At 35.9% G+C, this 18,199-nt stretch overlaps 2 protein-coding genes across 2 annotated transcripts; one reads left to right on the top strand and one right to left on the bottom strand.

Moving 5' to 3' along the window:
• Positions 1-9,060: 9,060 nt before the first annotated feature.
• Positions 9,061-13,196, top strand: LOC101299776 (high affinity sulfate transporter 2-like). Its single transcript, XM_004301949.1, has 11 exons — positions 9,061-9,414; positions 9,538-9,586; positions 9,688-9,892; positions 10,000-10,174; positions 10,447-10,512; positions 10,626-10,742; positions 10,840-10,956; positions 11,802-12,406; positions 12,495-12,580; positions 12,682-12,758; positions 12,891-13,196. The coding sequence occupies exons 1-11, from the start codon at positions 9,061-9,063 to the stop codon at positions 13,020-13,022; spliced, it is 1,983 nt and encodes a 660-aa protein (XP_004301997.1). The 3' UTR covers positions 13,023-13,196.
• Positions 13,197-15,424: 2,228 nt separating this feature from the next.
• LOC101300066 lies at positions 15,425-17,662 on the bottom strand. Its single transcript, XM_004301950.1, has 4 exons — positions 17,531-17,662; positions 17,130-17,252; positions 15,977-17,042; positions 15,425-15,855 (listed from the first exon to the last, which is right to left on the bottom strand). Exons 1-4 carry the CDS (start codon positions 17,660-17,662, stop codon positions 15,425-15,427), a joined length of 1,752 nt encoding a protein of 583 aa, XP_004301998.1.
• Between the last annotated feature and the right edge of the window lie 537 nt (positions 17,663-18,199).

An 18,199-nucleotide genomic window follows, 5' to 3' on the forward strand; every position in this document is an offset into this window, starting at 1 on the left:
TGTCGATCTGTATGTAATCTTGACGGAAAACCCAGAAGAAAAGTGGAGTACGTGCAGTCTGTGCAGACCACCTCACAGAAAGAATATATGCATATATATATATATAGAGGGTCCTTCTACTAAAGGATCCCTTTTTTTTGACATATATGAGGGATCAAACATTAGATCTATTTTTCAATCACATTTTTCAATCTTAACCGTTCAGTTTTTAGGTCCTAATATGTAGATCACTTTTGCAAAATTTCATCCAAATTGGTGATCGTTAAGGTGTTCAAAACTGCGAATTAAAATTATAGGCATGAACGGTTCAGGTTTGGCAGATTTGATCCATCAATTGATTTCAGTTAGTTCGAAGCCTTAACGATCACCAAATGGGATGAAATTTTGCAGAAATGATCTACATATATACATCTAAATATTGAACGGTGAAGATGTTGATATGTGATTGAAAAGTTGGTCTAATGCTTGATCCCTCATATATGTCAAAAAAAAGGAATCCCTTAGTAGAAGGGCCCTGTATATATATATATATAGAGGATGTAATATATGCATATATAATTAGGCTTATTATTATAATTTTAGACTAATTGTGTATGTATGTGTGATACAATAACTAATGATATAAAACAGACAAACAAATTTCGACTCTTTCAGATTCATTGAACTTAGACGCAGTTTCGATCATAAGCTCTTGTCTCTTGCTGGCTAGATGGGTTCGCAAGTATGAAGCTAGCTAGGTCGACTAACACTTTGACTTTACTTATAATCTAACGCGAAAATGTGGCAACACGAAATGGTACGTGGCACACATATTTAATATCTCCAATTGTTCACACACACTTCATATATATCATCATGAATGAGATGTGTGCTGATCTAGACTAACTAGACTAATTAGATTGAGCTGAAATTTTACCGTACGTGCACTAATTAAAGACTTGCTAAGACTCATGCACATAAAAACTGAGGCCGATCGCGATATAATCTAAGTTGGTTTGATGCATTTTGTTAGTTTCTTGTTGTTAAGTGATGAATACAATTAGTTGTACCATACACTTTATCTGTATTTCTGATTATGCAACATAGGTAGGCCCGGACCTGAGGGGAGACTGAAGAGGCGGCCGCCTCAGGTCCAAAAAAATCCGGCCATCTGGGGGCACCAAAAAGTCCATGGAAGCTAAAGCTTAAAATTTTAGTTTTTTGAAATAAAAAACAGAGGAGGAGATGAGAAATGGTTGGGTTTAGAAGAGAAGAAAAGCGATAGAGAGAGAGAGAGTTTGACAAGGTCAATGATGATAAGCAGTGATGACTTGAAAATTTTGGGTTTTGTGGTTATTCACTTATCCCTTCTTAATAATCACTTTTTTCTCTTTTAACCCTTTGATTTTTTTCTAATCATCGCCATGGTTAAGTTAGTGGGCCTCTCCACCGGGATTAGGATTATTGTTATGCGGTTATGCACCCCAAAAAAAATTATATTGCTTTGAAACCTTTTTTTTGGCCGATTGATCCTTTTTTTTTTAACATTAAGGGACACAATTCTTATAACTCGTCTCAGGTCTTGAAATCTCAAGTCCGGCCCTGAATATAGGGATTAAGAGCTAGGGTTTTCGATGAAACAAGCAGCAGGGTCAGAAGTACGTTAGTGCATGCATGGCTACTACGTACTCTTGCAAATTAAAACACATATATGCCTGGTTTTATATCTTCACCTGTAGGAAATTAATGATCCCTCTTGCAATTAAAGACAAATATATATGATGGTAAACTAGACGAGTTCGCACAAAAGTTCCAAGTATAACTAAAAATGCAAAATCCTTTCATATATAAGACATGGTCTATATCACCATATCGTGAAGACCACCATGAGTAGCTAGCCCACAGGAAGAAAAATACACATGCGTGAAGACCACCATGAGTAGCTAGCCCACTGGAAGAAAAATACACATGCAGAGCGAAACTTAGAATTCGTTATGAAATTAAAGTGTGAAGTTTCTTATTTAATTTATTTTTTAGTTATATTTCTATATTTTTACCGTTCAGTTTATTGATACTAATATATATATCATTCATGTCAAATTTTATCCAATTGATGATCGTTAAGGTACCGAATTAGATTAAATTAATGAACGAACCATAAATCTATCTAACCAGAACTGTTGTCACACCCCAATTTTCGAAGGATAAATTTTCAAAAATATGGGCATGATAACTCACAATAATATAATTCCCGATACCTGTTCAATAACTTAAAGAAAACAAATCTCAATTGCATAAATGTAATGTCAACACAACTCAATATCGAGTTAATATTACATTTCATTATTTACATAAACTTGAAAGTCAAGAAATAAAAACACTCGAATGAATTTAATGTTGTTTACCAAACATAAAAATATCAAGTATACAGCAACTAAAAACCATGCCACTATGCCTCTGCCTCAACTCTGCTGATCATCACCTGCAGGTCTAACCCCTACACCATGAATTGGTGCACCGGGTTGTAAACAATAAACCCGGTAAGCTAAAAAGCTCGTATGAGTAATTCTCAAAAAATAACTCAACCCAACATCACATAGAATACTACCGGAAATTCCTGCTTTAGAACTTAGTTCAGGAATCACCTCAAACAAGAAAAATTCAAAAGAGAGTAAACAAGAAAACACAACAATTCCCAAAACAATCAAATCATAAGTGAATCCTGCAAAAAGGATAGTTCAGGAATTTCACTAAAAATCACACAAACAAGATTGAAGAATCTTCTGCATTAAGCATAGTTCAGGAGATACTCAAAACAAGGAATTTAATTGACAACAATTAAGAACAATGTTAAAACCACATAACCAATACTTTTACAAATATACATGTACCCATGAGTCCCAGATACCAATATGGTATTTCCCATGACCTACAACAAACACATGTACACATGAGTCCCAGATATTAATAAATACCTCTCATGACCTACAACAACAATTTATGTACCCATGGGTTCTAGATACCTTCGGGTACCTCCCATGACCTACATCGACAGACGGACTAGAGCTCTACCCCTAACCGTAACCAATCACCCGGCCAAAGGTTTGGAACATAGTTTGACTGTCCAATATCAAATCACAAATTAATAATAGCATCATAACTGTAACCAATCACCCGATTAAAGGCTTCGAACCCGGTTTGACTATCTACACAACATTTCACATAAGGGTAGAATCATCATAACCGTAACCAATCACCCGATTAAAGGCTTGGAACCCGATTTGACTATCTACTCAACATTTCACATAAGAGTAGAATAATCATAACCGTAACCAATCACCTAATTAAAGGCTTGGAACCCGGTTTGACTATCAAAACCACAAATCACAATATAATAAATCAACATCAACAACCCAATGGCACATCATAAAATTATATCCTTCCACATAGATATATCTATATGCACAAGACATAGTTATTACCACAAGAATAACCTATCAAGAACCAAAAATATTATAATTTCATGAACCTTAAAAATAATCATTTAATAGGAAAACTGGTTTTATCTTACCTATGAGCCGTTGGTGATCAAGCTCATATATTTAAAAAAAAACAACCAAAATAAAATTTTAAATTAAAATCATCATAATCATCAACAATAATCATCATCATAATCTTTATCAACATCATCATCACAATCATCATCATCAATCATCATCATCATCATCATCATCATCATCATCATCATCATCATCATAATCATCAAAATCATCATCATAATCATCATCACAATCATCATCATCAATAACCATAAAAATTCGGTCCAAATGTGAACCTTGGTGAGATTTACTCACCTAAATACTCCCACTGCGTCTTCACAAAAACACAAGAGCCAAGCTAACCATAACCAGAAGGAAGAGAGGACCAAAACTCACCTAAGGTTGCTCCTTGTTGCCGCCGCAAACGGCGGTTCCGATCGGTGACGCGTCGACGGAGGCGTCAGGTCTAGCTGCACCACCTACGCTGGTCGACGGCCTTGAAGACTAGCACAGTTACGTAGGGGAGGTCCGTGCAAACCTAAAGGAACCAACGGTGTCTCGATTGGTGGCCGGAAAAAGAAGAACTCCAGCGAAACCGCAGCAGTTCCTCCGCCTCGTGGCGGCGTCTAGGCGGCGCAATGACGAGCGGCGCTGCCCCAGGAATGGAGAGGAGACCCGTGTAAACCGAACGGGACCGGCGGCGTCCAGTTTGGTGGCTGGAAGGCCGAGTTCTATGTCGGCGAAGGTCTGGCTGTGCGTGCAGCTCGGGGAGAGAGGAGAGAGAAAATGGAGGCTTTTCTGAATTCTAGGGTTCCCTCTTTCTATTTATACACTTTCTAAAACCGGAAACTAATTTCCTCTAACCATAACTTTCTCATACAAAGTCCGTTTTACGCGTGCCATGTATCTATGAACTCGTATTGTTGTGCTTTACAACTTTCGTGAAGGAAGTTTCTCGAGAAACCCAATAGATTAAAAAGTGATCTATGCATTAGGTTTACAAAAGTGATCTATGCAAACGATCATCAAACTCAAATGATCATCAAATTCAATGAAACTTTACAAAAGTGATCTATGCATTAGGTTTTACAAAACTGAACGGTAGAGATATGGATATATAACCGAAAAGTTAGTCAAATAAGAAACTTCACACTTTAATTTCAAAACAAAATTTTACTCTGAATATAAACTATATATATATATATACACACACATATGATCGATATGTGCATCATAATTAATCAATAACACACATTACCGGCCTGTACAATATATACTTTAAACGAATCAGACTGATTGTGTTCAGCACGTTAATCACAAAATTAAACAACAGGATTAATTACTAGACTAATTATATGTAGGGTAATATATAAGCTTATCATATAACAGACAACTTGAAATATTGGTAAACTATCCACAAATTCAACTCTTTTAGATTCATTGAACCTAGACGCAATTTCTCTCTTGGTCAGATAGGTAGCAAGTTTGGATATACTGATCGAGCCTAGCTAGATATATTCCCTATAATAGTATAACACTTGGAATTCTTTTTAACGCGAAAATGTGGCAACATGTATATATGGAGGTGTACATAGTGTGACATATACAAATTAATTTATTAAAATGTCCAAGCTAGCTAGCTAGATGTGATTGGCATATATTGATTTTATATATATATATATATATAGCATCATGTGCATACATGCATGATGTGTGTTACATGCGCAATAACAAAAAGAGGATGATATATGCGAGAGCGAGGTTAGATTGTCAATATCGATCTCGGTAAGTTATGTCTATTTCCCGTTTCGATGATCGAGAGAACCAAATGCAACGAGATAAACTTATGTGTACGATTGAGGAGTAGAGACAATAACAACGTAAATTTCTGTAGCAACAGTGGAGAATATAATAATTTATACTATTCTGCAATTACTCAGAATCCAAATTTATATTTTGTCTCAATCACATTATTGGAAGTCTATTGAACAGGATCAAGACTACGGCTAAACCCGCCATATTGTTCTTTTGCCCACCTCAACTAAAAGCAAATATGCAAAAATTTTCCTACGACGTAAAGTTGACAACTGCGGATGAATTAGGTGCGCGCATGACTACAGGATTTTTTGTAATTTTTTTAATATCTAACCTGTCACTAATTTCTAATCTAGTTTGTGAAATAACCAAAACCCTAAACCCTAAATATATAGGTCTAACCGAAACCCAAAATCCAATACCCTAATTATATATATATAGGTCTAATATATATTATTAAGTGTTTTTTTTCTGAAATTGAACGATTACCTTTCTATTTTTCACTAGTTTCACCGATCGATGTTATTTCTTCTATCTTTTTGGCGTGCATATAATATAATTATATACTCCGATCCATCTCATATATACAGCAGGGGCGGATCTAGGCTTTCCTGGCCTGGGACTCAAGTCCCACTCAAATTGTTTGGGGAAAAAAATTACTACATGTAGTTATTAGCTTATAAAAAAAATTATATATTGAATGTTATGTTCAGCCTAGGTTTCACTCACTGAGAGATATATATCTCTACAAGTTCTTCACTCTTCCGTGAGTTCCATCCCATCCAATTTGTCGTTCTCATTCTCTCTCTTACTTACCACCTAATTACTCTTTATCTTAATTGTATGTGAGTATTTAATATTGTTTGATTATAGTTACCAAAATTAAGATTGGAGCAAAATTAAATCAAGGTTGTTAGTTGGTTGACGAATTTTGATAAAAGAACATGTTATTGCTTTCTATATATAGTTAGTAGAGAGGTTTTACATCGACATATTTTGTATTGCGTTTGACATGTTTACCTACCTTCTTGTGTGTCACATCTAATATTGTTTTATATAATACATTTTTGAGAGGTAAAGGCTCACTACATCCTCATGTTTCTGGGTGTATTTTTCATTTCAATATCTAAATTACAGTACTCGCACCGTCATTTTTTTTTTTTGTCTGTGGTGGAAAGTAAGTCCCACCTAGTTTCAATTTCTGGATCCGCCCCTGTATATACAGGTCTGCACATTAGGCTGGCTGCTCTTGAGGATGAGGCTGAGGCTGACGCCCGTGGTGAACCAAAGAGCCATATTACGTACATAAATACTCAAAATAATAAGAAACAAGCAATGGCGTTATATATACATATATGACATGGAATAGTACCTAGCTAGTGGTTAATTTAATTTTCTTAATTGATGTTTAAATTGTGTGTAACTGCATAGAAAGTTCCTGAAAATCTCAATGAAAATTAATTTTCTAAGAGTGCGTATATATTATAGATGACAAACCGATCGATGCTACAAATGCTAAACTTGTCGATCATGTTCAACATCAGATCATCCTAACGAGGACATATATACATGGACCCAAGACTAGAGCATTTTTGACCATGATAAATATGAAAGCGAACAAATTAGCAAGACTTGTCTTAACTCTGTTGTAGGCTTATACCGGCCTATATATTTTGTTGATATGGATCAGAAGGAAAGAAAAACCACAAATGGTTAACACCAATACCAAAAGTTCTACGCAATTCTCTTATATATCTTGAAACAGATCGAATATGATTACTTGTACTGCTGTATATATCGATCAGTTGAACATCTCAGTTATGTATATATTCAGATACGTACTGTAATCATATAAGTTTTCCAGCTTTCAAGTCCAGAACAGATTGAGGGTCAACACTTTCGATCAATTCATCTTCAAGTTAAATTAAGGTTAGCATTTACTTCTAAAATATCCCATCTTTTCTTGTTCTTCTTTTTAAACAAGTTCGTTACTAAGCATATATTCTCAGAGTAATTGAATTAACTATTCAGATATATACTTTTTCTTTTTGAATAGGGGTTTGGAAATATTCATATATGTTTTTCCTAATGGTGTTGCGAATTTTAATTTTGATTTTGTTGATTGAAAATTGATAAACTGGACTATAATTAATCTGGGTTATATGGAGAAGATCGAACACCACCATGCATGAATGGTGGTCGGTCTTACGAAGCTCAAAAAGCCAACACAAGTGTGCCTATGCTATGTGTGTGAAAGGAAGTGAGACGTACAGACCACAATCACCAACTACATGTTCTTATTGTCTATATTTCTGTCGACCCATTTCTGCCGTTAGTCTGAGCTTCTATTGTTGACTTGTTATATTTGTAAGATTTAAAGTTATGATCAAGACTGATAAAACGTAAAATGCACAACCACTAAAAGTTGGATGTGAGGTAATTGTATATATTGCTAGCTTTTGACAGTGATGCCTATATGTATGCTTTGAGTTTGTTTACGGAAAAGTCTAAAATGTTACCGATCGATTACTAAAAATAAAGTTATTAAAAACTAGATCGGGTTAAACTTGGACTTGTATGGGTATTTATGGACAATGTGACACACAACGATATGTAATATGATTTGAATTCATAACTTTTAAATGATCAAATTCCGGTAATTTCATTCGATATTTTTATGAAATCTTGATCTCTCAATATAAGTATATGAGGGCATATGTACATCCACATGATACATGAGAAAACTACATCCACATGATATATATATATATATATGGATATACAATGCTGATTAGATGCGGACGTCCGCACCAATGATTTTGGTGCGGATTTCTATTTTTGCACCACTTTTCGATTAAATTTCCTCATCTCCACCGTCTAGTATCTAGATAATATTGTGTAGATCATCTCTGCAAAATTTCAGCCAATTTGGTGATTATTAAGGCCCTCAAACTCGAGTTTTTCTGGTATGAACACAACCAGACAGAATTCAGTCCGTCCATTTGTTTTTCGAGTTTGAGGGCCTTAACGATCACCAAATTGGCTGAAATTTTGCAAAGATGATATACACAATATTATCTAGATACTAGGCGGTGGAGATGAGGAAATTCGATCGAAAAATGGTGTAAAAATGGAAATCCGTATCAAAATTTTGGTGCGGACGTCCGCACCTAATCAGCATTGTGTGGATATATATATATATATATATTTATATATATATATGGATGTATGTATTCAAAGGATCAGATTAACAGCGCATGCAATTAGCTAGTTGGTGCTCTCTCTCTCTCTCTCTTTTGTATGTGTCAAGTCAACGGTCGTATAAAAAAGCCAATAATTGTTTAAGTGTTGACTTCTATTAATGACTTCTAAACTGGGTAAGAGGCAAAATCCCTGAATCATAGCTCTTGAACATTTTGGTATATACTTCTAGAGGTTTTGAGTTTGACTTGGCATTACTCTTACAAAGCTATAAGTAAGCATGCAGTAGCTTCCATAATTCTTCATCACTTTCAAAAGAATACAACTCTAGAGTTTCATTATATTTTTCTCTCGAGGTACTAACCATATCTATATTCTTCTCTATTGTATTTTCTTAAGAACTAACTAGCTAGGTCATCATCATCTAAATCATATCATATTAGCATTTGGCTTCGATCTTCTTCTTGTTTGTGTCTCTTTTTTGAGTAATAACCATAGCACTGGTCAATCTCATTTCATTACCAGAATGAGTAGGCGTATCAGCGACTTCGATAATGTGGGAGATGAGAAGGAGGCAGCTGCACCAGACAAGATCAGTAGCGGCCGATCTTCGAGCCGGGTGACACAGCCGTATGTTGCTCACAAAGTTGGACTGCCTCCCAAGCTAAGCATCTTCAAGGAATTCACTGCCGCCGTGAAGGAGACTTTCTTTTCCGATCAGCCTTTGCGTTCTTTCAAAGACCAATCCAACTCTAGGAAGCTTGTGCTCGGCATCGAAGCGCTTTTTCCATTTTTCAGATGGTCTAGGGACTACAATCTTGCTAAGCTCAGAGGTGACGTGATTGCTGGACTTACTATAGCAAGTCTTTGTATTCCTCAGGTACGTACCTAGCTACTATTTACTATTGCTCCATGTTTAACTTGAACCTTAGCTCTTGAAGACTTGAAGGGAACTGGATCTGTTCCCATTGATCTCATATATATAATTGATTTTATGAATTAGGATATTGGATACGCAAAGCTTGCTGGTCTGCCTGCGGAAAATGGGTTATGTAAGTTGTCTTCAATTAAGAAGAGACGTTCAATTATATATATGTAGGTGTCAGTGATTATATATGTTTGCTTAATAATACAACATTATATTCATGTGCAGACTCTAGCTTTGTACCACCTCTGATCTATGCCTTCATGGGCAGCTCAAGAGATATTGCAATCGGACCGGTGGCGGTGGTGTCACTGCTGCTTGGGACTCTGCTTCAGGAAGAGGTTAGCTCTAAAGATTTAGTCGCGTATAAACGCCTTGCTTTCACGGCTACCTTCTTCGCCGGAGTCACACAATTCACATTAGGGTTTTGCAGGTATTAGTTTTGTCAACTTGTAATTAACTTAACTATATATTAGTGCTCGTGGCCATCAGGCCATGTATGGTGTTAAATAAGGAGGGTTATGCACGGTTTATTTTCAGATTGGGTTTCTTGATTGACTTCCTCTCTCATGCTGCCATTATTGGGTTTATGGCTGGAGCTGCCATTACCATTGCCCTTCAACAGCTTAAGGGATTGTTTGGCATCAAAGTTTTTACTAAGAAGACAGACATCGTTTCAGTCTTGCGTTCAGTCTTTTCTTCAGCACATCATGGGGTAAAGTTTTAGTTTCCTAGTTAATTCGTTTTTTAAGACCCAATTCTTTTTTAGTTGTAATCTTATGCAGCTATATAAGCTTCATTTGTTAGTGTACGTATGATATACTACGTACTGGTTTGATCTAATATCCTCCTTATTTTATTTGTGCTCGATCTCTATGAGGATCGTAACAATCTTCAAATTAATTAAAATCTATCATATATAACTCAATAAGTTGCGAATAATAGTACGTGTTAATGAACTAATTTGTTGTCACAAATTCGCTGCAGTGGAACTGGGAGACTATACTAATAGGAGTCTCATTCTTGGCCTTTCTTATCATCGCCAAATACATCGTAAGTCTAATTAAGTTAGTTAATAACATCTTCCCAGTTGTTTTACAAAAGAACATTGTTATTAAGTTTCCACCTGAAAATTTACTAATTATATTCACTGATAATTCTTGTAGGGAAAAATAAAGAACAAGAAATACTTTTGGGTGCCTGCAATTGCACCTTTGGTCTCTGTCATCCTTTCTACTTTCTTCGTGTTTATTACCCGAGCAGACAAGCAAGGTGTTGCAATTGTAAGTGAACTAATTCGATCTGCAGTGATTGTACTTAATATATACTAAGTCACCTTATGCTAACAGTGAAACTTCATATATGTCAATAATATTCCAGGTGAGTTATATTAGACAGGGCGTCAATCCACCTTCTGCTGATCAAATTCACTTCTCTGGAGATTTCCTTGCTAAAGGCTTTAGGATTGGTGTTGTGGCTGGCATGATAGCCTTAACAGTAAGCAATTTCAGTTCTGACTATATATACTTGAATATTCCAACTTAATCTCTCAAAATTTAGTTCTTAAATCGCTTCTCAAATATCGATCATCTCTCGATATCTCCAGAAAATAACAACCAAATATATCGGACATCGTGTAGTAGTCAACCAAGAATAAGTTTTCCGTAGATCTCATTAATTTCCATGAAAATTAATCTATATTGGTTTAATATAGTTTCTTGCATCGAATTTTCCGTATAGTTTATCTTTTTAGAGTAATAGAGCAAGAAAATTCAATTAGGATTGTTTGGACATATGCAAGCGCTAATTTGTTTTGGGCAATGGACTCGAACAAGAGAATTATATCACTTATATCCAATACTATATATATAGGAATTTTCTTAGATACCTACATGTATGTGATACCTATATTTATTGATATGACAACAATTTTGTTGTCATTAAAGTAAATTGAGTCATGTAGTTCTACTAGCGGTAATTACTCAATTTATGAATTTTTACAAGTTTATGAACAAATTGTTATGGATATATAGTAATCTGGTTCAATTATATATAAATGTGTAGATAATGTGGTAAATTTGTTACCAATGTTGTAAATTTGGTTCAAATAAATGGTAATTTTTTTTTTACAGATTGTTGTAAAATGAGGATATGGGATACATGTAAGTACCATAGACGACCCCATACTATATATACTTTTAATTTTAATTTTGAGGGCAGTTATGACATTTTATTCACATACAAAGTACATAGGATATATGTATACATGCAAACTAATAACAATATTATCATGCTTTTAGAACAATTAATATTCATATACGGTTTGTATTCGATATATGCAGGAAGCTATAGCAATTGGAAGAACATTTGCTGGTATGAAGGACTATCAGATTGATGGAAACAAAGAAATGGTAGCAATGGGAACAATGAACATTATTGGCTCAATGACATCATGCTACGTTGCTACCGGCTCCTTCTCTCGCTCTGCCGTAAACTACATGGCCGGCTGCCACACCGCCGTCTCCAACATCGTCATGTCCATTGTTGTCCTTCTCACCTTGGTATTCATCACACCGTTGTTCAAGTACACCCCCAACGCCATTCTTGCTTCCATCATTATCTCCGCCGTGTTAGGACTGATCGATATTGAGGCAATGAAATTGATATGGAAGATTGACAAACTTGATTTCGTCGCATGCATGGGAGCGTTCTTTGGTGTCGTCTTCATCTCCGTCGAGATCGGTCTTTTAATTGCAGTCTCCATCTCCTTTGCCAAAATTCTCTTACAAGTAACAAGGCCACGAACTGCGTTGCTGGGAAGGATCCCTAGAACAAAGGTTTACAGAAATGTCCAGCAGTATCCCGAAGCTAGTCAGATTCCTGGTGTTCTCATTGTTAGGGTGGACTCTGCAATTTACTTCTCCAACTCCAACTATGTCAAGGAGAGGTATATACATAATTATATGGAATTAACATATACAAACCAAATGATAACTCGTCGGTGACTGTTTAACCCTAGCTAATTTTTGCTGCAGAATTTTGAGATGGGTAACAGACGAAGAAGCAGAGCTAAACCAAAAGTGTCTACCCAAAATCAACTACTTAATTGTGGAAATGTCACGTAAGTGAATGATAATGATACATTACAGTTTAATTGTAGAAGTTAAGCATCAAGTACATGATGATCAATTATTCAAGTAGAACTTCTTTTCCATCTTGCAGCTGTTACAGATATTGACACTAGTGGGATCCATGCATTGGAAGAGCTATATAGAAGTCTTCAGAAGAGGGATATTCAGGTATACTCCTAACAAAACGCACTAATAGAATTTGATTTATAAGGTTTCAATTTACCTAAAAACAAAAGCCTAATTAAGATATCAAATTAATCTTGTGTGTTATTAATAATTTAGTAAATTAATTGACTGCAGCTAGCTTTAGCAAATCCGGGCACAGTGGTGATCGACAAGATTCATGCATCCGAGTTTCCTGATTTAATCGGAAAGGACAAGATTTTTCTTTCAGTTGGAGATGCCATTCTTACACTCGCTCCAAACTATTAAATTTGATGCGCGCATGTCTTTGTGTTTCTTTAATTCAGATCATGATGCATCCGGCCGTTCCAGTCGTATATTTAGGACTATCAATTTGTTTTGTTTTGTTTTTCTCTCTGACACTAGGGTTTATTTAGTTTCTTTATTTTCTTATTTACTTCATCCTTTGTTTACATGTTCTCGAGTTCATGGTCTTTCCTTCAAGCAGTGTATATCAATTTGTTTTTGTCAGCAATATTATTCCACAATACACAAATTACACGGGATTTAAAAAGAGTTACGCTCACACGTGCGTTTAGTTCCTACGTTAAAACTTATTATTTCACAATACACAAATTACCCTGTCATGGATTGAATCTCGTCAATTAATCAATACGTGACCAAGTAAGAGTAATTATACCAACATAAGCCACAAAAAGTCACAATGGATTTGAATTGTGCATCAACAGATCAATTGAAATTTATGGCACCCTCTTTGGAAAAACATAACGGGATTTAGCAAGCCAAACACTTCACCAAACGAAGAAAGCTGACCATAATTTTTCTGTCCTCTCCAATACTGGACTTGAGAGATTAGTACTAGTGTAGAGAGAGTCGATTGTTCTGATAATCAAGAACATATATATTTGTTTCTGATCATAATTACTAAAAGAATTATAAACTATTCACTGCACCAAATTAATTTTTCTAACATCTTTGTAGTGAAACATAGCCAAGAATCTTCTCAAATGAACAAATATCAATATCATCGTCTATCTTCCCCCGTTCTATTCTACTGATGTCAACTTCTACAGCTGTTGCACAAAAGAACAAAAAGAAAGAAAGAAAGAAAGGGTGAAGGTATATGCAGTAACACATAGTGATTAATCTCTCAAATTATACAAATCCCAAACCTGAGAATAAGAGGTGTATGTACTAGAATTGGAAAAATAAAGTCTCAGCCATATGTCTCATAACAGAAGTAGAATAATGGCTGATATATATGAACCAACAACAAAAAAAAAACAAATTGAAGGTATATTATAAATTGCAACTGCAAGTTTGAAACTTACGCATATCTGATACATGCAAATCTGATTCACATAATGAAACATATTAACAAACTCTTTATGCGTATATAATATATTACAGCAATAAAACCACAAACAGAAAACATTCATCTTTCACTTCAAAACCATATCATTAAACAAATTGAATTGTAACTCCAATCCAGGCATCGTCTTCTTCCCTGCCATCATGGCGGCCGTCTGCCAAATGGAGCGCCCGCGAATGAAACTTCTCCTGTTGTTTCACGTTTTTCCCTTCGTTCCAAGGTTCTAAAAAACGCTAGGCGCTAATCGGGCGGACAGCGCCCAAAAGATTAATCGGGGATTAATCGGATTTGTATCTTTACATTTATTTTATTTTTTAATAACAAATAATTATATAAATACAATTAAAAATAGTTAAATAGGTATTATAATGTCTAAAAATAATGAAAAAAAAACATATAATGCTGAAAATAATGAAAAAAACAACATATAATGATGAAAATAATGAAAATACATAACATATGTCCTTAAAAATGTACTAACAACAATGTTCTTATGAAAATAAGAAATACAATTCAACATTTCAACAACAATGTCCTTAGGAAAATCCAAAAATTAAAAACACAATTCATCAACTAGGCAAGTAGGCAACAATGTCTAAAAAACAATTCAAATAAAGAAAAATACATTCTTGCAAGCCTACTCCTCTAATTCTTCTTCTCCATATCCTTCAAGTACTTCTTCGGTTTCGGAGTCAAACTCAAAATCCATAATTTCTTCTTCCTCTTCATCCGAATCAAAATCTTCTTCAAGTTCTCTTATTTCTTGAATCCTAGAACTTCTCCTAGGCTCTAAGCCACTATCCACTCCTAAATCATTTCCACCCATTTCATTAGTGACATCGGACAAAATATCCTCATCACCACCATCAACAATCCAACCTTGTGCATTAGTAGCTTCACTAGCAAGAAGAACATCCACATTTTTCTCTCTCTCTCTTTTCTTTTTGTTGAGAATCTTGGCATTGAATTGGACATAGACTAAATTGTTCAACCTTGTTGCATCAAGTCTATTTCTTTTTTTATATGAATCTAAATTAAGAATAAAAAAAGAGAGTAAATTATCATAAATATTATGAGACTATGAGTGCAAAACTATATAAATTAAGCAAATAATTACCCCCTCAAAAGCGCTCCAATTTCTTTCACATCCGGATGAACTTGTTGTCAAACTAAGTATTCTTTTAGCCAAAGTTTGCAAATTTGGTACTTGATTTCCATAAATATTCCACAAACCAACTACAAAAACATAGAAAGCCAACAACATTATTAATTAGTCAAAACTACAAAAGCAAACAATTCTAATGACAAAATAAAAAATTTATGAAGTTTTCTTACCCGGATTATAATTTTCATTATCTTGTGAGCATCCCTTCAAAGCGATAGGTTTTCCAAATGAACCCTCTTTATTCAAGTACTTGTGCAATTCTATATTTGTCACCTTATCTTGAATGTCAAGATCATCACCAAAGAACTTTTCTACACATTCAATAAACCCATCCATGACAACTCCATCATTTACAATGCTTGGATCAACATATGTGTAATAAGGGTTCAAGAGGTGTCCCACTAAATGCAATGGACTATCAAGTCGTTCACTGGCTTTGCCATCAACAATGTCAAGGATTGGACGATAGTGAGCTTCTTGATTTTTGTATATCTTCTTAATCTCTTCTCTAGCTTTTTGTAGCTCTCCATACACAAAACCCATTGATGGCTTCCGATCCCCATCAACAAGGCGAAACACCTTGACTAAAGGGGAAAAAACCTTCAAGCAATGATTTACTCCATTCCAAAAAAAAGGACTCAAAGCAATACTCGTAGCTGCCTTCCTCTTTGCACTCTTTGCATGCTTTGCTTTCACTCCACTCACCACTAGTAATCATAGATCTCAACTCAATCTTCTTCTCCATCAAGCTTTGTAAAGTAAGGAAAGCGGTTACAAATCTTGTGACTCCCGGCCTCACTATGTCTCTTTTCTTTGTATACTTTCTCATCAAGTGCAAAGTCTTGTGATGTGCATAAATGTAGATGGTGAAACTCTTTGCTTTGTCAATCACATTCTTGAATTTAGGTTGGGTGCCAATTCCTTGAAGCATAAGATTGATGGTGTGAGTTGCACAAGAAGTCGAAAATATTGTTGGCCTCTTCAACTTTAACAAATCTCCCGCCGCCATGTTATTTGAAGCATTATCCGTTACCACTTGAACAACATTTTGTGGCCCAATTCCTTCAATGCACTTGGCTACATATTCAAAAATATATTTTCCGGTGTGTGACTCATCCGATGCTTTCTTAGAAGAAAGAAAGGTTGTCCTTTCCGCACAATTAACACACAAGTTCATGATACTTCTTCTTTTCCGGTCACTCCATGCATCGGTCATGATAGAGCAACCATTCTTTGCCCACTCCTCTTCTTGCCTCTTTAATAAGCCCTTAGTTCTCTCCACCTCTTCCTTCAACAATGGCTCCCTTAATTGGTATTGGGTTGGTGGTTTGTAACTCGGGCCAAATTGCCCAACCGCTTCCACAAACCTCTTAAAGCTATCATTCTTAATGGCATGGAAAGGAAGGCCGGCTTCATACACCCATCTAGCCAAATATTGACGCACATTATGTGTTCTTTCCTTGAAAAGTGAATCATTGATATTTTGTTGCTTCATCTTCTTGCTTCCATCCAATGAAGAATCGGGATCAATGGTGGATGCATAACGGTCCATAGGTCCAAGAAAGCGCCTCTTTCTTCTTGTCTCATGACTTGATCCATCCTCTTCCCTTTCATCTTCTTCAATAACAACTTCTTGCCTCAATTCTTCTTCAAAGATAATCTTTTGCCTCTTCTTATTTCGCCCATCTTCAATAGCTTTGATACATTTGGCTTTGTCCTCATCCGAACTCTTCTTACAACCGTGAACATTCCCCTTGATGTTTGCAATATGCTGTTTGATTCAATTTATTCCACCACTTACTACTTTATTACACAACAAACACTTCAATCTATCTGGATTTGTAAGATCAGCATACACTGCATATTCCCAACCGATATCAATTGAATTAGCCTTCAACTCTTTCAAGACTGACCTATTCTGGCTATTCAGCTCCGGAACTAGATTAGATGCAGAGGAAGAAGTAGTGCCTGCCATAGTTGCCTGTACATATTTTGTAATCAATGACAGACTCACAGTTAATAGATTCAACAACTCAGCAATTCAATGACTCAGTCTAACAAGTAATAATAGCAGCAAATCAGCAACTTAGCAATTACCAAATTCTAAATACAATCATTCATCACTCATCAACTTAGCAACTGCTGCAACTCAGCAACTCAATCAAATTAACAAGACATCACTCATCATTCATCATTCATCAATTACACAATCACCATTCACCAATTACCAATTATCAAGTTCAAATTCAATGAACTAACTTGAACTCCTGAAGACCGGTGAAGAGTGAATTGTTGGGATTGGGATGAGAGCGCTTTGCCGTTGTGCGACGCCGCTTGCCGCCAGGCGTCGCCGCTTGACTCCGTGCGTTGCCGCTTGCCTCCGTGTATCATCGACGAGAGAGTGAGACTCTGAGAGAAGAAAGAGAGACTAGAGGGGACGACCGGACGAGAGAGGAGAGAATAGAGATAGAGAGGAGAGAGACCGAGAGATAGAGATAGGAGAGACCGAGAGACAGATGTCACAGATGATGACTGAGATGAGAGACGAACTGACGAAGAGAGGAGAGACCGAGAGAGCAGAGAGACTGAGAAGAGAGAATAGAGGGAGGTTGTTAGCGACTCAAGGTAGATTAGTTTTTTTTTTTAACATAGAAAAAAAAAAAGAAGTTTTTTGTCCGCCCAGGCGGCCAAAAAACGGCTGGCCGCCTACACTAGCCGATTTGCCTAAAATCAGGACGACAACCCTCCTCCGGGCGCCCAGGCGGCCGCCTAGGCCATTTTTTAGAACCCTACTTCGTTCACGAATGCGTCTTCCACACAATCTATTTAACGTGGGAGAACAATAACTACAAATCAGTTTTCTCCAAAAACTGAAACTCTTTTATTTGCTTAGATTACCATTGTACCCTCTTTTTTATTATATCAAGC

This window comes from Fragaria vesca, linkage group LG5, assembly GCF_000184155.1.
Source record: "Fragaria vesca subsp. vesca linkage group LG5, FraVesHawaii_1.0, whole genome shotgun sequence".
Lineage (NCBI taxonomy): Eukaryota > Viridiplantae > Streptophyta > Magnoliopsida > Rosales > Rosaceae > Fragaria > Fragaria vesca.